The sequence below is a fragment of the Prionailurus viverrinus genome, chromosome B3, assembly GCF_022837055.1.
Source record: "Prionailurus viverrinus isolate Anna chromosome B3, UM_Priviv_1.0, whole genome shotgun sequence".
In the NCBI taxonomy this organism is placed as follows: domain Eukaryota; kingdom Metazoa; phylum Chordata; class Mammalia; order Carnivora; family Felidae; genus Prionailurus; species Prionailurus viverrinus.
Window position 1 is genome coordinate 83,556,428 of NC_062566.1, and position 23,075 is coordinate 83,579,502.

At 37.8% G+C, this 23,075-nt stretch overlaps 1 protein-coding gene across 4 annotated transcripts in view; it reads right to left on the minus strand.

Annotated features, from left to right (window-relative positions):
• SEC23A (SEC23 homolog A, COPII coat complex component) overlaps window positions 1-23,075 on the minus strand; it is a 76,918-nt gene that overhangs the window by 21,945 nt on the left and 31,898 nt on the right. For all 4 annotated transcript variants that reach the window (XM_047861323.1, XM_047861322.1, XM_047861324.1 and 1 more), the window contains 5 exons: window positions 21,401-21,524; window positions 18,362-18,442; window positions 16,924-17,013; window positions 15,634-15,740; window positions 8,815-8,968 (listed from right to left, as the gene is read on the minus strand). In XM_047861323.1, the coding sequence (XP_047717279.1) occupies window positions 8,815-8,968; window positions 15,634-15,740; window positions 16,924-17,013; window positions 18,362-18,442; window positions 21,401-21,524 (556 nt within the window). The remainder of the gene's footprint in view (window positions 1-8,814; window positions 8,969-15,633; window positions 15,741-16,923; window positions 17,014-18,361; window positions 18,443-21,400; window positions 21,525-23,075) is intronic.

The following is a 23,075-nucleotide window of genomic DNA, read 5'->3' on the forward strand; positions in this document are numbered from 1 at the left end:
AACAACATATTGCTCCAATGAAGTAACCAGTCATCTTCAAATGTTTGATTTTTTTTTTTTTTTTTTTTTTTTTTGAGAGCGAGAGAGAGGGCACAAGTGAGAGAGAGTGAGAGAGGGAGAGACAGATAAATGGGGCTCACCAAAAGCAGGGCTCGAGCTCACCTGATGTGGGACTTGAACTCACAAACCATGAAATTATGATCTGAGCCAAAGTCAGATGCTTACTGACTGAGCTACCCCAGCTGCCCTAAGAAATCTTTTTTTTTCTTTTAAGTAAGCTCTATGCCCAACATGGAGCTCGAACTCATAACCCGAGATCAAGAGTCACATGCTCTACCAAATGAGCCAGCCAGGAACCCATTGTTGTTATACTTGGGTAACCAGTGATATCCACAAGGCTAATTTTCAGAGTAGGGCATGTTTGAGACTTATGTCCAAAATTTTCCTTGCATTATTAACATTTTGTATATCACTAAATATAATCTATTATTCCATTGAAACATTTTTCATATCACTAAATATAATCTATTATTTCATTTTTAAAAGCTGACTAGCATTCCACTACATTAAAATATACACCATAACAATCTTATCTAATCCCTCACTATTAGCATATATATTTATCCTGTTATCTTTAGGATAAATTCTAAGTGGTAGAATTTCTAGGTAAAAAGAAGTTTTTAAGTTTTTGATATATGTCACCAGCTACCTTCTACATATAAGGTTATACAAATGTTTATAAAAGTTGTACAATTCAAACCTACAAGCTATGATGCTGTTTCCCTGAATACTAACCAATTCTTAAGCGTTACTGTGTTTTTCTAATTCTTACCAGTTTGACAAATATTGTTGTCTTTTTCTATTTTCTAACTTTGATTATAAATAAGATTGATAATTTTTTCATATGTTTACTGGTCACTTGTATTCCCTCTTTTGCTAATTCCTTGCTCATGACCTTTGCTCTTTTTGCCCAAATCTTATTGATTTATAAGAGCACATATACATGAATATTTCCACATTCTGCCAAATGCAAAGAATATGTCCTACATACAAATCATACATAAAAGATGGCATTAAATTCTGCTAATGGTATTTTTACTACACAGATTTTGTTTCATTTTAATACATCTCTTAATATTCTTATTTAATGCTCCTGCTTTTCATTTCATGTTAAAAGTCCTTCTGCCTCCAGGTTAAATGCATATTAACCTATTTCCTGATAAATATAGCCTAAAGTATAAACTATATATACAACCTAAATAAAGTATGTATCAGGTATAAGTATATATGTATAGGTTAAAGTTGTATGGGTTATACTACAGATAACAATACAAAACTTGCATTATATATATATATATATATATATATATATATATATATACACACATACATATACTCATTTCTAAACTTTGCATTACTTCTTAAAAAAATTTTTTTTAATTTTTTTAATGTTTATTTATTTTTGACAGAGAGAGAGACAGGGCATGAGTAGGGGAGGGGCAGAGAGAGAGGGACACACAGAATCTGAAACAGGCTCCAGGCTCCGAGCTGTCAGCACAGAGTCTGACGCGGGGCTCAAACTCACAGACTGCAAGATCATGACCGGACGCTCAACCGACAGAGCCACCCAGGTGCCCCACTTCTTAAAAATTTTTTGAACATTTATCAAGTGCCCTAGCATTAATTACTGGAATCATGAGGAGCAGTCCTATACAACCTAACCAAAATACAAATATAGATGGGAAAAAAAAAAAAGATTGAAGCATAAAGGAAGTGTATCAAAGATTCATGGTCTGACTTATTCAAGAGTTAATAAAACCAGGCAGATAAAGCAACAGTAATATAATTTTCTTGAGGCATACAAATAAAAGGACCCTAATGGTCAAAGTCTAACCTCTATAAGAAAATGGTGGGGTGCCTGGGTGGCTCAGTCGGTTAAGCTCCGACTTCAGCTCAGGTCATGATCTCGCGGTCCGTGAGTTCGAGCCCCGTGTCGGGCTCTGTGCTGACTGCTCAGAGCCTGGAGCCTGTTTCGGATTCTGTGTCTCCCTCTCTCTCTGCCCCTCCCCCGTTCATGCTGTGTCTCTCTCTGTCTCAAAAATAAATAAACGTTAAAAAAAAAAAAATTTTTTTTTAAAAAAGAAAATGGTACTGGGGCACCGGGTGGCTCAGTCGGTTAAGCGTCTGACTTCAGCTCAGGTCGTGATCGCCCAGTTCGTGGGTTTGAGCCCCAGGTCGGGCTCCGTGCTGACAGCTCAGAGCCTGGAGCCTGTTTCGGATTCTGTGTCTCCTTCTCTCTCTGACCCTCCCCCGTTCATGCTCTGTCTCTCTGTCTCAAAAATAAATAAACGTTTAAAAAAAAAATTAAGAAAAAATAAAAAGAAAATGGTACTGACAAATGTGGTCATCTTTTTTTTTTTTTTTTTTAATGTTTATTTATTTTTGACACAGAGAGACACAGAGCATGAACGGAGGAGGGGCAAAGAGAGGGAGACACAGAATCCGAAGCAGGCTCTAGGCTCTGAGCTATCAGCACAGAGCCTGACGCAGGGCTCAAACCCACAGACCGTGAGATCACGACCTGAGCTGAAGTCGGACACTCAACTGACTGGGCCACCCAGGCACCCCAGAAATGTGGTCATCTTTAAAAACAACACATCTAGGGGCGCCTGGGTGGCGCAGTCGGTTAAGCGTCCGACTTCAGCCAGGTCACGATCTCACGGTCCGCGAGTTCGAGCCCCGCGTCGGGCTCTGGGCTGATGGCTCAGAGCCTGGAGTCTGTTTCCGATTCTGTGTCTCCCTCTCTCTCTGCCCCTCCCCCGTTCATGCTCTGTCTCTCTCTGTCCCAAAAATAAATAAACGTTGAAAAAAAAAAAAAAAATTAAAAAAAAAAAAATAAAAACAACACATCTAGGGGCGCCTGGGTGGCTCAGTCGGTTAAGCGGCCGACTTCGGCTCAGGGCATGATCTCGTGGTGAGTTCGAGTCCCGCGTCAGGCTCTGTGCTGACAGCTGAGAGCCTGGAGCCTGTTTCGGATTCTGTGTCTCCCTCTCTCTGACCCTCCCCCATTCATGCTCTGTCTCTCTCTGTCTCAAAAATAAATAAACATTAAAAAAAAATTTTTTTTAAATAAACACATCTAAAGTGCCTCGTCACACTAATGTTAAGAAAAAATTTGGCTGGGGTAGCATTTAGTAGGAAAGTCCCAAGAGTCTTAAACAAGAGACATTTCCTAGGCCAAATCTAATCAGATGAACTGAACAGGGAAAATACAATTATTTTCAAAATAACTAACAAGGGGCGCCTGGGTGGCACAGTCGGTTAAGCGTCCGACTTCAGCCAGGTCACGATCTCGCGGTCTGTGAGTTCGAGCCCCGCGTCAGGCTCTGGGCTGATGGCTCAGAGCCTGGAGCCTGTTTCTGATTCTGTGTCTCCCTCTCTCTCTGCCCCTCCCCCGTTCATGCTCTGTCTCTCTCTGTCTGAAAAATAAATAAATGTTGAAAAAAAAAAATTAAAAAAAAAAAAAAAAAAAATAACTAACAAAACACTTGTTAGTGGTAAACCAAAAGTCTAAAATGGAAAAAAAAAAAAGTCAAATATCAAGTTTAAGTTGTAAAAGGATGTCACTCAGTAGAAAAGGTCAGGAGTCAAAAATGTAAGGAACAACAACAAAAAAGGTAAGAAACAAATCCATGAAGCTGGGCATAAATAAGATGGACTCAAAAAGAGACTGAGGATGGATGCAACAAATCATATGTTGATACCAGTGTCTTAAGTGATGCTGACAAAGGGAAGCAAAGACTTACAGTAAAAGTGTCAGAAGCAATTGTGGTACAGCACCGATCTGGCCATACATTGCCCCATTACCTACAAAACAGTCTTTTTTAAAAAAGATGTTGGGTTTCGGGGCACCTGGGTGGCTCAGTCAATTAAGCATCCAACTTTGGCTCAGGTCATGACCTCACGGTTCACAGGTTCAAGCTCCATGTCGGGCTCTGTGCTGATAGCTTGGAGCCTGAAGCCTGCTTTGGATTCTGTGTCTCCCTCTCTCTCTGCCCCTCCCCCCCCCATGCTCTGTCTCTCTCAAAAATAAACATTAAAAAAAATTTTTTTTTAAGATGTTTGTTTTGTTTTTTGGGTTTTTTTTATTTTTTTTGAGAGAGAATGCATGCACACAGGCTTGCATGCAGGAAAGAGACAGGACATAGGGAGAGAATCTTAAACAAGCTCCGTGCCTAGCTCAGAGCCTCAGATGTCACTACCGTGAGAGCAATGACCTGAGGAGAAATTAAGTCAAACACTTAACTGATAGAGCCAACCAGGTGCCCCAAAAGATGTTTATGTTTAACAAAAATTAGAGTCATCAAGAAAAAAAGAAAATTATATTCACTATGCCAAATTAAGGCAAGAAGTTTAATATAATTTCATAGTTTTTTTTCATTAGCAAAAATTTACAAAAGTATAGTACCTAAAAGGTATTACTAACCCCTTCTCTATTTGTTATAATTGCTACAGCTAAAATTTCAGCAGTGCGAAATCAGTACAAAAGTGTTTAGCTTCCATAACTAAGGTTCATTGGTCATCACCTGAAGCTTCACTTCAACTCAGTAGGTTGAGTCAGGCTCAGTCGGTTGAGCGTCCGGTCATGATCTTGCGGTCTGTGAGTTTGAGCCCCGCGTCAGGCTCTATGCTGACAGCTCAGAGCCTGGAGCCTGTTTCAGATTCTGTGTCTCCCTCTCTCTATGCTAATATTCAATCAAAGAAAAATGTAAAGATCACCTTCTCACCACATTTACCACATGAGGGTCTCTTAGTCACTAGGGGTTCATAAGAGACTGTGATTTTGTCAAAAATTGGTGTTTGAACTCTGCATACCATAAAATGCCAGCCACGATGATGGACAGTTTTCTAAATCCTATTAGCAATTTCTTCTAGCCATCTTACAGTCCTGTGTGGCACTATGCAGTAGGACTATGCTCACTTGGAGAACTCCATTTCCAGTTTTTGATGTAAGACAAGGGAGGCCACCAATAACTGGTGAAAGCTATTTTGCCCAGAAAGCAGGGTGATAGTCTGATAATGCCAGCCTCTCCTTCCCAAATTACCTCTACCAATTTTCTCTTACACACATTTGCCAACTGAATTATAGGAAGAGACAAGCTAGGGGTGCCTAGGTGGCTCAATCATTTAAGCGTCTGACTCTTGATTTCGGCTCTAGTCATGCTCTCATGATTGAGATGAAACCTTGCATCAAACTTCACATGGAGTCTCCTTGGAATTCTCTCTCTCCCTCTCTCTCTGCCCCTCCCTGCTTACATGCATGCTCTCTCTCTCAAAATAAATACGTTTTTAAAAAAGAGAAGATATGGGGCACCTGAGTGCCTCAGTTGGTTGAGCGTCTGACTTTGGCTCAGGTCATGATCTCACGGTTCACGAATTCAAGCCCCGCATCGGGCTCTGTTGCCGACAGCTCAGAGCCTGAAGCCTGCTTCGGATTCTGTCTCTTCCCTTCCCCTGCCTGCACTCTGTCTCTCTCTCTTAAAAAATGAATAAATGTTAAAAAAAATTTTTTTAAAAAAATGGAAGAGACAAGCTATACTGGTGTGACAAAAGAGTAAAATTTTCAGCATGCCATGACTCATCTATTCTCTATCCCCAAAAGCCCTGCACTGCCATTGTAATGCTATAAAACTGCAGAATGTGCAGACATGAATTATAATTTTAGGTTTTTGTAATTTTGTACTTTTTGTTTAACTGTCTCATTTAGTTCTTTACAAGGCCATTTTGTTTTATATTTTAATAGTATTTCTGTTTTACAAGTATGTCAAACAATGCAGCAAATTTTGAAGTTCAGGTATAAGATAGAAGAAAAAGATTCTAGACATAAGCCCACAAAGAATTCTAAAGAATTATAATCTTCTGAGTCATTTCACTACACTCGTGCAGCAAAGGACACAGAAAAGGTCTATATTTACAATGAAAGCTACTTATCAGTGGGTTTTATGTGGACTGATAACCAAGTTGTACTATTAAATTTTATGTCATATTTGATAACCTACAAATTCAGAAATAGTTCTAGTAAAATGCAAAAGCATTTTCCTACAAATCACAGCCATTTAGCAAATAAAGGTGCTGATTACTTCAAATACCTTCTTCTCAAAACAATAAAGTGTTTATTAAAACAAAGTCACCTTCATTGAAAAGGCTCAGGAAAGGGGTTGCCTATCTGGCTCAGGAGGTAGAGCATGAGACTCCCAACCTCAGGGTCATGAGTTAAAGCCCAACATCGGGTATGAAGCCCACTTAAAAATATAACAGCTTCTCTATTCAGTTTGATGAGTCAACTGATTTCACTAATGTCATGTCTAACTGCTAAATGATAGTGAAATTCAAGAAAATGTTTCTGCTGTCCTAAACTAGCAAAAGTCAAAATATATTTAATATTTTATCTTCCTATCTAGAAACAACGGTTCATCTTAGAGGAACTGTGTTGGTATTTGTACTGATGGTGTCCAATTGATGGTTGACTCTATGAGAGGTTTTACCTCTTTAATTTTTTTTTTTTAATTTTTTTTTTAACATTTATTTATTTTTGAGACAGAGAGAGACACAGCATGAACGGGGGAGGGGCAGAGAGAGAGAGAGACACAGAATCGGAAGCAGGCTCCAGGCTCTGAACCATCAGCCCAGGGCCCGACGCGGGGCTCGAACTCGCGGACTGCGAGATCGTGACCTGAGCTAAGTCGGACACTTAACCGACTGCGCCACCCAGGCGCCCCAGGTTTTACCTCTTTTAAAAAGACATGCTGAGGGGCGCCTGGGTGGCGCAGTCGGTTAAGCGTCCGACTTCAGCCAGGTCACGATCTCGCGGTCTGTGAGTTCGAGCCCCGCGTCGGGCTCTGGGCTGATGGCTCAGAGCCTGGAGCCTGTTTCCGATTCTGTCTCCCTCTCTCTCTGCCCCTCCCCCGTTCATGCTCTGTCTCTCTCTGTCCCAAAAATAAATGTTGAAAAAAAAAAAAAAATTAAAAAAAAAAAAAGAAAAAAGACATGCTGATGCTGTAACACTGTTTTCTTCACAGAGAGGTGCTAGTATAAAAACACTCTTGAAGTTAAAATGAAAAAAAAAGTTCTGGATGACGCTACTTAACGACGAATTTTATTTTATTTTTTTAATTTTTTTTATTTTTGAGAGAGAGAGAGAGAGCCAGACAGAGCACAAGAGGGGGAGGGGGCAGAGCGAGAGGGAGACAGAATCTGAAGCAGACTCTAGGCTCCAAGCTGTCAGCACAGAACCAGATGCAGGACTCGAACTCATGGACCACGAGATCATGACCTGAGCCAAAGTCAGACGCTTAATTGACTGAGCCACCCAGGCGCCCCTCTGATCTTATTAAACAAAGACTAATTCACTCAAGAATGTGTTAAAAACTACACAAAAATCTAAACAAAGAGCACAAAAAACTCCTGCTAGAAACAGAAATCTGATAGCTTAGGGGCGCCTGGGTGGCTCAGTCAGTTAAGCGTCCAACTTCGGCTCAGGTCATGATCTTGCGGTTTGTGAGTTCGAGCCCTGCGTCAGGCTCTGGGCTGACAGCTCAGAGCCTGGAACCTGCTTCAGATTCTGGGTCTCCCTCTCTCTCTGCCCCTCCCCTGCTCATGCTTTGTCTCTCTCTGTCTCTCAATAATAAATGTTAAAAAAGAAAAAAGAAACAAGAAACCTGATAGCTTAGCAGAGAGAGTTCTCAACAGGGTGTTTGACTAAAATGATAGGCCAGAGTTTGCTGAGTAAAAACGGGGTATTAAGAACAGAACTTAATTGGGGTGCCTAGGTGGCTCAGGCAGTTAAGCATCTGACTGTTGATCTCAGCTCAGGTCATGATCTCATGGTTCATGGGATCAAGGCTCACATTAGGCTTTGTGCTGACAGCACAGAGCCTGCTTGGGATTCTCTCACCCTCTTTCTCTGCGCTTCCCCTGCTTGCTCTCTATCCCTCTCTGTCTAAAAAAAAAAACAAAAAAAAACAATACAACTTAATTGGGCCACCTGGATGGTTCAGTCAGTTGCACGTCCACCTTCAGTCATAATTTCATGGTCTGTGAGCTCAAGCCCTATGTTGGGCTCGCTGCTGTTAGCACAGAGCCCGCTACAGATCCTGTGTACCCCTCTCTGTCTGCCCCTCCCCTGCTTATGCTTTCTCTCCCAAAATTAAATATGTTTTTTAAAAAAACTTAAAAAAAAACCCAGAACTTAATTAAGCATTCTAGGTCATACTGTAAATAATGGGTTCCTGCCGTGTCAAAAACCCAAATATACCATCATTATCAATAACTTTACTAACACATACTTTAGTAACATAGATCCAGATAATCAAAACTTACCCATATTTTTGTATGTTAAAGTGTATAATTTTTATATCCCAATTAACTTCTCTTAAATAAACACAGAAAACTAAAACCATAGCAATGAAGAAAAAATATGCAAATAAGCACTAAAAAACAGTCACAATAATTTAGGATCAAATTTGGAACAAATGTGATACCAGCACCCCCCACCAAAAAAAAAAAAAAGAAAGAAAAAGAATAGGTTACATAATTGTCACTCTTTCATTTTAAAGAAAAAGGTATTTTAGCTCAGTTGGAGACATAAAGGTACTTACTATTCATTCAAGCTGCCTTTCTCAGCAAGTTGAATAGGTATCCCTCATACAGTCTTGCAGTTAAAGTGTTAAGTATGTTGAAAGAGATTATCAGCAACAAGTACTTATGACAAACAAAAACATACAGATTGAATAAAGCACCATGTTTCCATCTTACCAGTCGAATGAGCTGTCTGTCTAGCCATCTAAGTACATCTGGTCCTTCCTCTGTTTCCGCCCTGTAGATTGCCAGCCGGGCCATAAGAATGGCAGCTGCCTCCTGGTCAAAAGATGCAGCAATGTTTTGGATTTGAGTTTGAGCATCCGCCCAGCTAAAGCCAAGAAGAAAGCATAGAAATGCGCTGCATTATTATATTCACAATATCATAGTTGACTATGACACAGATTTAAATTAAAATGATGCAGAAAATTACTCCAATATTTCAAAATTCCAACATCATCTGGAAAATTAACATTTTAAAAATCACTAACAGCAGTTTCAGTATAGCATTATTTTTCAGAAAAATATATCCAAACCTAATAAAGTCCTCTAAAGTAATTATTTTATTTATGTTTTTATTTTATTTTTGAGAGAGAGAAACAGAGTGTGAGTGGAGGAGAGGTAGAAGGAGAGGGAGACAGAATCTGAAGTAGGCTCCAGGCTCTGAGCTGTCAGTGCAGAGCCCGACATGGGGCTCGAACTCACAGACTGCGAGATCATGACCTGAGCCGAAGGGATGCCCAATTGACGTAGTCACCCAGGCACCCCAAGTCCTCTAAAGTAATTATAAAGACAAATCTCCAAACACACTCCTTAAGACATTAAGATTTTTACAACTAAGAAAATAGCACAGGTATGTGTGTGAATGTGCACATGTGCACATAGATACTCAAGTCTCTATATCAGACTTTAAATTGTATTTCTTCAAGGGCATCTGGATGGCTCAATAAGTTAAGCCTCCGACTTTGGCTCGGGTCATGATCTCCTGGTTTGTGGGTTTAAGGCCTGCATTGGGCTCTGCACTGGCAGTACAGAGACCATTTGGGATTCTCTCTCTCTCTCCCTCTCTCTCTGCCCCTCTCCCACTTGCTTTCTCTATCTTATTTAAAAAAAAAAAAAAAAAGAGGGGGAGACTGAGTGGCTCAGTTGACTGAGCACCCAACTTCAGCTCAGGTCATGATCTCACGGTTTGTGAGTTCGAGCCCCACATCAAGCTCTGTGCTGACAGCTCGGAGCCTGGAGCCTGCTTCAGATTCTATCTCCTTCTCTCTCTCTGCCCCTCCCCACTTGTGCTCTGTCTCTCAAAAATAAATAAATGTAAAAAAATTTAAAAATAAAAAAATAAAATAAATTTTTAAAAAGGAAAAAAAAAGAAAATTTATTTCTTCAATTTTTTAAAGGCACAAACATGGAAATATAACAAAAATAAGTAACTCATTTACTAAACTGTAAACTAAAAATTATCAAAAATTATTTTCTCATTGGTATTTAATTCAATTAATGGAAAAAATAATACAATTATAGTTTCTATGTATTCTTTTCCTTCCATGCTAAATGTTAGTAAAAATTTTAGTCTAAGGGATTAATTTGCTATTACACATAAAATAGCAGTAATCTATTAAATTCACATGTTCTATAAATACAATCCAGTCAAACTAATCCTGGGGAGACCCAGCAACAGTTTTTGTCTAATGTTTCACAGAGTTTTATAATACTTCAGCTGATTCTAATTCCAAAGTACCTTACTTTAAGGAGGTCTAGAAAAATTTAAAGATTTTTGAAAAGCTAGACCACTTTTCATGACTCAAAGATGCAAGAAGTCATCCCCCCAAGATTTAGGCAGTAACATATTCAAAATTCTTCCTTCTTTCTCTATTTTTAATTTTTTTCAAGTAGACAAATAATTTTTTAATATTTTCCAGATGACTGGTAACTGTTAAGTATCTCAGTCTAGAGAAATAGCAAGAGGCAAAAGAGAATGAGAATCAGTAAAAAAATAAGAACCAGCAATTTTGAAATTATTTTTAAAGTAATTTAAACTTGGTGGTTATACTAATGGTTTACATTATTTTTTAAATTTTAATTAAAAAATTAATTTTAAAAAATTTTAATTTAAAAAATTAAAAAATTTTAATTTAAAGAACTAAAACCAAAATTATCTAAATCAGCATTTTCCCAACTAAGATGACCATGATATTCTCTTGCTGCAATCTGAAACATAAAGGTGACATTTTAACTACATTGACAAATAAGCGCATGCAAATTCACAAATTAAATCTTATTTAGCTATAAATTAAAAATTATGCTCTTAAAATAAAGTTTAAAGAGTTTGTTCACATTGTAAAATCTATCTTATTTCCAATATCCCCTCCTCACTGTAGTTCTTACAAGTAGTTTTAAACCAAACTTTCCAGGTCAAAGTTGTTTTCTATATGAAAAATAGGGTAACTTTTGACTGTATCTCAGGAACCTGAGTTCTTTACTTTCACATGGCTCACTTAAACAAGTACACTCGCCTAGGCCCCTAAAATCATATTACTAGTAAATAAAGAAAAAATAAGTGCTGATTATTGAAAATAGGATAAGTTAATTTGAAAAGATGGGTGTTTGGGTGAGACATAATGACATAACTACCACCAAAACATACATGATATATAGCTCTACAATGGCCTCATAAATTCTGTGCCAACTGAAAATATATAGGGGCACCTGGATGGCTCAGTGGTTAAGTGTACGACTCTTGGTTTCAGCTCAGGTCATGATCTCACAGTTTCATGGGTTCAGGCCCTACACCGGGCTCTGTGCTACCAGCGCAGAGCCTGCTTGGGATTCTCTCTCTCCCTCTCTCTGACCTCCCCCACTCATGCTGTCTCTGTCTCTTCTCAAAATTAATAATAAAATAAAAACTTAAAAATATGTAAACCCATGAAATTTCTCCAAGAAACTCCCTTTCTCTTAAAAGACTACCTATTATTGTTTGTTTCACGTTTTTATTTAAATTCCAGTTAGTTAACATATAGTGTCATATTAGTTTCAGGAGTAGGATTTAGTGATTCATCACTTACATATAACACCCAGTGCTTATCTCAACAAGTGCCTGCCTTAATGCCTATCACCTGCTTAGCCCATCCCCCACCCATCTCCCTTCCACCAACCCTCAGTTTGTTCTCTATAGTTAAGAGTCTGTTTTATGATTTGTCTTTCTTTTTCCCCCCTCTATGTTCATCTGTTTTGTTCCTTAAATTCACATGAGTGAAATCATATGGTATTTGTCTTTCTCTGATTTATTTCACTTAGCATAATACATTCTAACTCTATCCATGTTGTTGCAAATGGAAAGATTTCATTCTTTTTGATGGCTAATATCCCACTGTATGTATACACACCACATCTGTATCCATTTGTCAGTCAATAGACATTTGGGTTCTTTCCATAATTTGACTATTGTATATACTGCTGCTATAAACATCGGGGTGCATGTATCCCTTCGAATCAGTATTTTTGTATCCTCATGGTAAATACCTCGTAGAGCAATTTCTCAACTGTAGGGTAGTTCTATTTTTAACTTTTTGAGGAACCTCCATACTGTTTTCCACAGGGTCTGCACCAGTTTGCATTTCCACAAACAGTGTAAGAGGGTTCCCCTTTCTCCACATCCTCACCAACATCTGTTGTTTCCTGTGTTAATTTTAGCCATCTGACAGGTGTAAAGTGATATCTCATTATAGTTTTGATTTGTATTTCCTGATAATGAATGATGTTGAGCATCTTTTCATGTCTCTATTGGCCATCGGCATGTCTTCTTTGGAAAAATGTCTATTCATATCTTTTGCCTTTTTTTTTTTCCCAGAAAGAGAGCAAGAGCACGAGTGGAGGAGAGAGGCAGAGAAGGAGAAAGAATCTTAAGCAGCCTCTACACTCAGTGTGGATCAGTCGTGGATCCCATGACCCTAGGATCATGACCTGAGCCAAAATCAAGAGTCAGAGATGTTCAACCAACTGAGTCACCCAGGAACTCCTCTGCCCACCCCCCCCCCCCTTTTTAAGTTTATTTATTTTGAGAGAGAGAAATGAAAGAGATAAAGTGTGAGCAGGAGGAGGGGCACAAAGGACAGAGAGAATCCCTATCAGGCCCCATGCTGCCAGCACACAGCCTGACACAGGGCTTGAACCTAAGAACCATGAGATCATGACCTGAGCGGAAACCAGGAGTTGGACACTCAACCGATTGAGCCATTCAGGCTCCTGCCTGGGTCGCCTGCCCATTTCTTCACTGGGTTGTTATCTAACTTTTTAAAACTTTTCATTTTAAAAATATTTTACACATAAAAGCTATGAGTAGAATAAATTCCTATATATCCATCATCTAGATTTATCAATTGATAGCATTTTAACATATTTGCCCCATCATTCTCTCTTCCTTTATACATAAACATACTTTTTCATTTGCCAAACTTTTTGAGATTAAGTTAGAGATATTATGACCCTCTCCCGTGAACACTTCAGTATATATCTCTTAAGAACAAGAGTATATTATAGTCTTATATAGCCTTAATTATCAATTCATGAAATTACACATGGATTTAATATTATCATCCTATACATAAACCATATTCAAATGTCTCCAATTGTCTCAATGGCATCCTCTATAGCAAATATTTTCCTGACACAGGATTTTATCCAGAATCACATATTGGCTTTAGTTGTAACATCTCTTTAGTCTCCTTTAATCTGGACTGGTTACTAATGCTTTTCTTGCCTTCCAAGACATTTTTGACAATTCTAAGCCAGTAACTTTGTAAAATATCCCTCAACTTGGTATGTCCAGTTGTTTCCTTAAGTAAATGTTCTGAATGTCCAATTTAAGTTGCACGTGTGTGTGTATGTGTGTGTGTGTTGAGGCGCATAAATAAATTGACATGTTTGCCAAGAATCAAACTTCCAAGTTCCTGATATGAAGTATTAACAAATCTAAGTGAATGCTTAGTCAGCTGGGATATTTACCTCAAATGAATAATATATTCCCCTGACACTGATGCAGGATTTTAAGTCAAAGCAAGGTAACAGAGGACAATAAATAAATCTACGTATAATCCTGTGATAAGTAACAGACCATACAACCAATACTCAGTTCAAACATAAAGCTAATGTCCATCACTCACCAAAACAATCTCATGATTTTCAGGAATGAAGCTAGAGTATAAATACAGTTCAATAAAATGAGAGCTTCAGATGTCTCTGTGTTCATTTTCTAGCCCATGCTTAAATCAGGTAAGTTTATACTGATCAACACTTTCCCTACCCAGACAATCAAGTTCAAGACAAACAGAAATAGACCAAAAACTGGTTTGCTTCTAGACACACCTCATCTAAGAATCCTTTCCTGACTAATTTTATTCCAAAATGATCTTCCCTTTGTTTTACATGTCACAAATATATACAGAGGGGTTATCAAAGGAGCTGAGAAATAATTTATTTGTAAGAAAACAGAGGGGCTATAGGTTCAGTTCAACCTGTTCTCTGTGCAAATGCTGTGCAAGAACACGTCACCAAATATATGTCTTATTCAGAGAATACATCATATAGATACGAACAAGAAAAGGCATCTGTCATGCCTAATCACTGCCTTTTGGAAACTTAACTACATTAATAAATGTAGGACATGGCTTTGTTACACAAAATACTACCCTATAATATTAACTGTGAAGAGACTTCACCTTTTGTGGTCTCAACCAGTGCTACTCAAAGTGTGGTATACAAACCTAGTATCAGTTCACCATGTGGTAAGAACAGAAACTGAGACTATATGTTTACTAATTTTTAAGCAATTTAACAAAATAATTTTTTGTCTAATAAGTCTAATAATAAAAATAGGGACCTGCATTGTGAATTTTTTAAATTTCATTTTCTAGTAATGCATTTTTAGTGTATTTACAAGTATCAGTCTCCAAAAAATTGGAAGGAAAAAAACACTGTCCCCTCACTACAGAGAGGTTGAGGACTGGACTCTTCCATATCATATAGCAGACCAAGTATGTTCAAGTCCTTTGCATTCCATACCCTGCCCCAAAATTACCTATGCCACAAAGAAGACGCTGAATGAAAATTTGGTAAATGAATTAAATGACATTATAATAAGAGTTGAAAAAACATACAATGATAATAGTAGCTAAGAACTTTATCATCAATTGAAAAGTAATGCTATTAATTATTGTGTTATATGAGGTATGTATATACATATTATTATTGCCTATAATAGGATGTTTATTAGCATTTCTCCTCCTCTCAGAGAAATATGGTAAATAAAGGAAATTTTTTTTTTAATTTTTTTTTTTTCAACGTTTATTTTTTTGGGGACAGAGAGAGACAGAGCATGAACGGGGGAGGGGCAGAGAGAGAGGGAGACACAGAATCGGAAACAGGCTCCAGGCTCTGAGCCATCAGCCCAGAGCCTGACGCGGGGCTCGAACTCACAGACCGCGAGATCGTGACCTGGCTGAAGTCGGACGCTTAACCGACTGTGCCACCCAGGCGCCCCAGGAAATTTTTTTTTAATGTTTATTTATTTTGGAGAGAGAGACAGAGACAGAGACAGAGAGAGACAGAGTGTAGCAGGCAAGGGGTAGAGAGAGAGGGAGACACAGAATCCAAAGCAGGCTCCAGGCTCCAAGCTGTCAGCACAGAGCCCAACGCAGGGCTCTACCCCACAAACTGTGAGATCATGACCTGAGCCAAAGTCAGATGCTTAACCACCCAGGTGCCCCAATAAAGGAATTATTTTGAAGAATATGTCTTAGGAGTAGTTTTTTAAATTGCTTTACAGATCCTAACAATGAATATTCTGGCAAATAACCTAATTAAAAAGAAATAAAATGCTATTAGTCATAAATATTCATTTTATAATTATGAATATCACTCAAAACAGAAACCCAGTTTGGAAGCATGACCCAGGATAGTTTTGATACGTAAATTAAATCTCTAAAAAATACAACTTACTTCCTAGCAATGGTGGTCACTCGGATGCGTCTCTGTCCACTTGAATGCTGATACTGAGTCACAAACTGGATGGCACCACGCCCTCCTTGAGGAATTGGAGCATTATGCTATATATAAATAAGAGTAAAAACTAAGCAAAATCTATTACAGTCTTATCATATAGTTACTCTAGCATTAATGAAATTCATTCTAAAATCGACCAGAGGGATGCCTGTTGGCAGTGCATACCAAACAGCTATGATTTTCCACATAAGAGAAATGGACCTGGGAAAGGGGGAAAATGATGAAGGATAGAGACATGACTCCAGCTATGATATCAATTGCAAGTAATATGTAATTCAGAGGGACATGAAACAAAATGAAGGGAGAAGTATAAAGAAATGATGAGATACAGAAAGGCATAAGTAAGGCAATTTTGCCTAATAGTAATTGGATAAAGAGAAATTGAAGCAAGTTCCCCTCCCCTCGCTACGAAAAATGAAAACACAACTTTTAGGAAAATAATCACCTGATGAAGAGGTGACCAACAGAAAACTATTAATGAGAAAAGCCCAACAGTAGTATATAATAATGGTCCTCAGAAAGAAATAGCAAGTGGTCAATAAGAGAAACTTTCTTCATGACCTTTCACAATTAGCATTCTTGTTTTGATTTTTTTTTTTTTTTTTTGGTAAGAACAACTCTTTTTCACCTATTTTGACGCTTAAAGAAAAAAAATGCCTGTACATGTCTTAGGAAGGCTATTAATACTTTGTGGTTCATTTTATGCCTAAAAACTATTAATATGTAAGTCAGTAATTTGTACATTATATCGTTCTTTAATATGATAACTTCTTCCTGCAGCAGAAAAAAAAAATCTTTTCAAGTACTGGAATCTTTACCTTCCAATCCTTTTTTATGAATTTTGACATATTAAACTTTCTTGTAGAGATTTCATGTATCATTATATACCTTGTGACAACCAGGAGGAGCTAGATGACTAATTACAAAAATGCATAGCTAGAACAGAATTTAAGATTTATTTAGTCTTCAATTTTATATTAAAACAACAACAACCACAACAAGAAAACTGAGACTAAAAGTTGGGTTGTCCAATGCTGGGAATTTGCAGGTTTCCCTAACATCTCTTTCTATTATAGTTTATCCTCTCACCAAAGAGTTTAGTCTTGAAAAACAGAAAATGACAAACAAAAATTCCAAAACAGAATAAGCTCTAGGTCATAATTACTATTAGAAAAAATATGAAATATTTATGGCCTAAATTGAGTACTTCAAGATAAAAAGTCATACCTGATTGACAACCTCAAAATATATGGCTAAGGTTGTAGTGGGACTGAGTCCACATATCTTCCACTGACAAGTGCCACCTGTTCCTATCTCCTGTAAAAAAAAAAAAAAAAAAATAGTATGTTTGAAAGCTAGAGAACACAATTTTTTAAGATTTTTTTTTTTTAATTTTTTTTCAACGTTTATTTATTTTTGGGACAGAGAGAGACAGAGCATGAACGGGGGAGGGGCAGAGAGAGAGGGAGACACAGAATCGGAAACAGGCTCCAGGCTCTGAGCCATCAGCCCAGAGCCTGACGCGGGGCTCGAACTCCCGGACCGCGAGATCATGACCTGGCTGAAGTCGGACGCTTAACCGACTGCGCCACCCAGGCGCCCCTAAGATTTTATTTTTAAGAGATCTCTATACCCAAGGTGGGGCTCAAACTCACAACCACAAGATCAAGATTCACATGCTCCACTGACTGAGCCAGCCAGGTGCTCCCAATTTATTACTATAATATATATTAAGGTAAAAGGGGGAGAAAAAACTCCAGTAAGAAAAACTAAATTTCAGGTGTCTAACTAATTTAATGAATGTTAAAAGTCTAAGATTTTTAAAGTCATATAAACTTATCATGAAACAAAATCAAGTAATTTTTACACAACAAAATTATAAAACAATTGAAATTCTTTCTAAATATTGATACAAGTTCTTAATATTGTAGGCTTTAACAGTATAAACTATTTAATGAAGTAATTACAACTATCTTTCTACCAACTGTTTCATTGATATAAAGAGATACTGACTTAACACATAACATATGCATATATAGAATACAGGTTCTCTAGATCAGAATTCCATAAATCAAACACTCTGATTCCCAAAAAAACTTCTTAGATAAGAATTTTTACCATGGAAACTGCTTAAAATTAATTTTTAAACTCTGACACTTTACAGATGATTACTCACCTTATTTGCTCCATCATCCTCTCTACAGGTACATAATTCTACCATTTTAAAGTGTACTATACATCCACTAGATGGGTAACAAAAAAGAAAGGAACTGAAACTAAAATCTGGCTAATTTGGTTACTTTGTGGAAATCCTACTAACAAAAAAAATTTCAGATTTGACTTTCAGAAGTCTCCAAATTTCCAAATCACAGTTGTTGGGTTTTTTAGGCACACTGGGGGAAGGAATAACTTAGGCATAAAAAAAAACAAAAGACTGGTGACAGCACGAAGGTTTTAATTTAGGGGTAGATGGTAAAAAGGGTATGAATAAAGAGCAACCACAAACAGATGTATACTAATGGAAACAGAACCACATTCTACTGAAAAACTTAGCCCACACAATAATTTTGAAAGGATTACTATAGGCTGTCATTCTAAGTCTATTGTTGGTCTGTCCTTCAAATTAACTAGATTTTCTTTTTAGAGTAAATTAAAGGTGACTTACATTTTCAGACACACAAGGTCCTTTAGAATTGAGAGACACACAGGGTCCAATAGCTCCTGAAATCTTTATTTCCCTTGAGGTCTGCAAAATAAGCATACAGTGAACACTTTAGTGTCCTCAAAGATAAGTTCAAATATACATTCAACTTTAAGTACATAAGAATAAAGACATCTGGGGCGGCTGGGATCAAGCCCCATGTCAGGACCCACACTAAGTATGGAGCCTACTTAAGATTCTCAGTATCTCTCTCTCTCTCTCTCTCTCTCTCTCTCTCTCTCTCTCTCTACCTCCCTCCTTCTGCCCCTCTCCCCATGCTCACACTCTCTCTGGCTCTTTAAAAAAAAAAAAAAAAAGAATAAAGACACCCTTCCACATTTATAACCCAGAGGTTAATGAAAACAAACTAATGTTAAAAATAATAGGGGCGCCTGGGTGGCTCAGTCGGTTGAGTGTCCGACTTCGGCTCAGGTCGTGATCTCACAGTCCGTGAGTTCGAGCTCCACGTCAGGCTCTGTGCTGACAGCTCAGAGCCTGGAGCCTGTTTCAGATTCTGTGTCTCCCTCTCTCTGACCCTCCCCCGTTCATGCTCTGTCTCTCTCTGTCTCAAAAATAAAGGTTAAAAACAAAAATTAAAAAAATAATAATAATAATAAATCAGGGGTGCCTTGGTGGCTCAGTTGGTCGAGTGCATGACTCTTGATTTTGGCTCAGGTCATGATCTCATGGTTCATGGGATCAAGCCCCACATCAGGCTCTGCACTGACGGTGCAGAGCCTGCTTAGGTTTCTCTCTCTCTCTCTCTCTGCCCCTCCTCTGCTCATGTGCATGTACATACACTCGCTCTCTCTTTCTCTCTATCAAAATAAATAAATACACTTAAAAAAATAACAATAATGAAATCAGTGGACACTTCTAGGTTTATAACTCCCAAATTTACAATCTAGCCCTGACCTAACTTCAATACTCTATTTCCAGCTGCCCATAGGAGGTCTCCATTTGGTAATCTCACCCTCAATTCAAAATAATACCATATCCATAATTCATACATGCTAATTCTAAACTTTAAACACTATCTTCTGTTTTTCCTCCTGTAGAAAATTTGTCACCAAGATTGGTTTCTTTCCAATCTCTGACATCAAAATTTAAGCCACTGTTAGTTTCCATCTAAGAAAACTAGAAAACCTAATTCACTTTTCCTACTCGAGATTCTTCTTCCTGACAAACTGAATACCATTGTCAGACAAATTTTACCTGAAACACTATTCTTTATTAACTTACAATTGCTTCTTCTGGCTACACATGCATCACCAAAATACAACTGACCACATAATTAAAACTATTTCCCTTACACTGCAATACAAACCATCCACTCTCACTGGGAAGTTTCCCCAAATATATCACGCTGACTCTCACTTCTTTACCTTTCCTCACATGGGATCCTACTAAAATGTGTTTTCCTCAACGAACTTAAATTCTGCCATCTTTCAAAACCACTGTAACTCACTATAAAACCATTTATCACCAAGAATAAATTGTGTCCTGCAAACATTCATTTTTCTTCCCTAAACCTTTATAGGACTTTTATAATCTACTGTTATTTCATTCTATCACAAATGTTAATTTCATCTATCAAAACTAAGTTTCTTTTTTTTTTAATTTTTTTTTAACGTTTATCTATTTTTGAGACAGAGAGAGACAGAGCATGAACAGGGGAGGGGCAGAGGGAGGGGGAGACACAGATTCTGAAATAAGCTCCAGGCTCTGAGCGGTCAGCACAGAGCCCGATGTGGGGCTCGAACTCACGGACCGCGAGATCATGACCTGAGCCAAAGTCGGATGCTTAACCGACCGAGCCACCCAGGTGCCCCAGTTTCTTTTTTTTTAAAGTAGGCTTCCCACCCAATGTGGGGCTTGAACTCACAACCCTAAGATCAAGAGTTACATGCTCCACTGACAGCTAGCCAGCTTCCACAAGACTTAAGTTTCTTCTTAAGAAGCACTGTGCCTTATATATCCCTTGAGATCATCATAATTCCCCTGCCTAATGCTATACACATAGCAAGCATTCAATAAAATAAAAAGATTACGAAGAAATATTTAATGGAAGTTCAAAGTCAATGATTTTGTAATACGCTTTTATAACACTAAACGTTTGGGTTTTTTAAATCAAAATTTGAAGTGAACAATATCAGGGAACCTGGGTGGCTCAGTTGGTTGAGCACCTGACTCTTGACTTAGGGTCAGGTCATGATTCCACGGTTGTGGGATCGAGCCCTGCATCAGGCTCTGTACTGGGCATGGAACCTGCTTAGGAGTCTCTGTCTCTGCCCCTCCCCTGCCCACATGTACACACATGCGCACGCACTCTCTTTCTCTAAAAAAAAAAAAAAAAAAAAAAAAAAAGAAGTAAATAATATCAACAACCTACTAATCAAAAAACAATTACTGATTATCCAAATGGAATAGATTTCTCTTCAGTTACTGATTCCCAAAATAAAATAAATCTAGCACTCACAGAAGCAAATACAGCACTAAAAAAGAAAAAACACACTTAAAAAGTTAAATGCCATATAAAGAAAAAGCAGTTAAAGGAAATTTTACCTATATAGTATCTCCTTTTCCAATAATTATTTGTAAATGCTCAAGTAAAATTTCATGTACATTTAATGATGATACATTTTTCTGGTAAACAAAATCTCTACTTTTAAAGTCTATATTGAATTTGATTAATGATATTTAAATATTATGGTCAAGACTACAAATTTCTTTTTTTTTTTTTTTTTTTTCAACGTTTATTTATTTTTGGGACAGAGAGAGACAGAGCATGAACGCGGGAGGGGCAGAGAGAGAGGGAGACACAGGATCAGAAACAGGCTCCAGGCTCTGAGCCATCAGCCCTGAGCCTGACGCGGGGCTCGAACTCTCGGACCGCGAGATCGTGACCTGGCTGAAGTCGGACGCTTAACCGACTGCGCCACCCAGGCGCCCCTACAAATTTCTTTTAATAACATACCACACATGTCAAGTTCTGATGCTTACCTTTATTTCTAATGTACCACCAAAGCCCATTTTAAACTGTCCATGCATATCTTTGGTAAAAACTCTTTGAAAAGTCTGCTTGAATAAGGAAGTGTTGAAAGAGTCACCCATTACCATGTATCCTCTGCACAGAAAGAACAAAAAATAATATATGTGACACAAGTACTGGGCCTATGTGTTAAAACCAGAAAAGTAAATTACCTCTCAATACTACCAACAAATTTTAAAGATACTTTCTAAATGTACTCTACTACCATTAATTTTAAAAACTCAAATATATGAGAATATCTTCACCCTACAAATAATCTCAATCCTGAGAGCATCTGAGTGCCCCTAACACTTGCATTTGTTCTCAGTAATTTATTAACATTATTTTTTATAAATAGATAACACATCCACATACTACAAAAATTCAAAAGATACAAAATGGCACACAGTAGCAAATGTGTCTCTTCCATCCCAGCCACCCAGTTCTCCAGCACACATTCTCATTCTTGAAAACAAATATATACCTGTATATATATATATATATGCATACACTGTCTGTGTGTATCAATCACATCAGACATAACAGGATCATGAAACTTAGTGAAGAAGAATAGGAGGATGCTGTGGAACGATTTTCACTTTAAGCACTATGTACATGTACTGTACAAATTTTTTCAGTAAGCATGTACCTGTTCTCATTTTTTTAAGTTTTAAAAAACATTAACTATCAAATAAAAACAGTTCTGAGGTACCATTTTTTCTCTAATCAGCAAAAATCACAGCCTGATGACATATTCTGTTGGTGAGGCTGTAGAAACAGTTACCCTCATATACTGCTGGTGGGAATGCAAAATGATGCAACCTCAACACAGGGGAATTTGCCAATATCTAACAAAACTACACTTGTGGTTTCTCTTTAAATCTAGCCAACCCACTATTAGGAATCTATCCCAAAAATATTCTGGGAACAAAAACAAAAAGTAAATATATGCACAAGGGTATTCAGCATTACTAGTTATAAAAGATTGGAAACAATCCGGAGGACCATCTATTAGAGACTAGTTGGGTAAAATATGGTACATCCACACAATGAGGTAATATACTGCCATAGACTACTATCTAGAATATAAGTGAAAATGCAAAGTGGATAAGGATATGTAGAATTTTCTCCTGTTCTACAAAAAGGGGATAGATACACCCATAAACTCATATGCATACAAACATTTACATACATTTGCTCATATTTTTAAAATATTTTAGGTAGCTTTCAAACAATACAATAAAAATTAAAATAGGCAAAAGAATAAAACTGATATGGCATAATTAATTAATGGTAATTTTTTAAAAAAAATTTTTTTTTTCAACGTTTTTTATTTATTTTTGGGACAGAGAGAGACAGAGCATGAACGGGGGAGGGGCAGAGAGAGAGGGAGACAGAATCGGAAGCAGGCTCCAGGCTCTGAGCCATCAGCCCAGAGCCCGACGCGGGGCTAGAACTCACGGAACGCAGGATCGTGACCTGGCTGAAGTCGGACGCTTAACCGACTGCGCCACCCAGGCGCCCCAACTGTTCTTTTTTTTTTAATGTTTATTTATTATTCAGAGACAGAGAGAGACAGAGCATGAACATGGGAGGGGCAGAGAGAGGGGGAGACAGAATCTGAAGCAGGCTCCAGGCTCTGAGCTG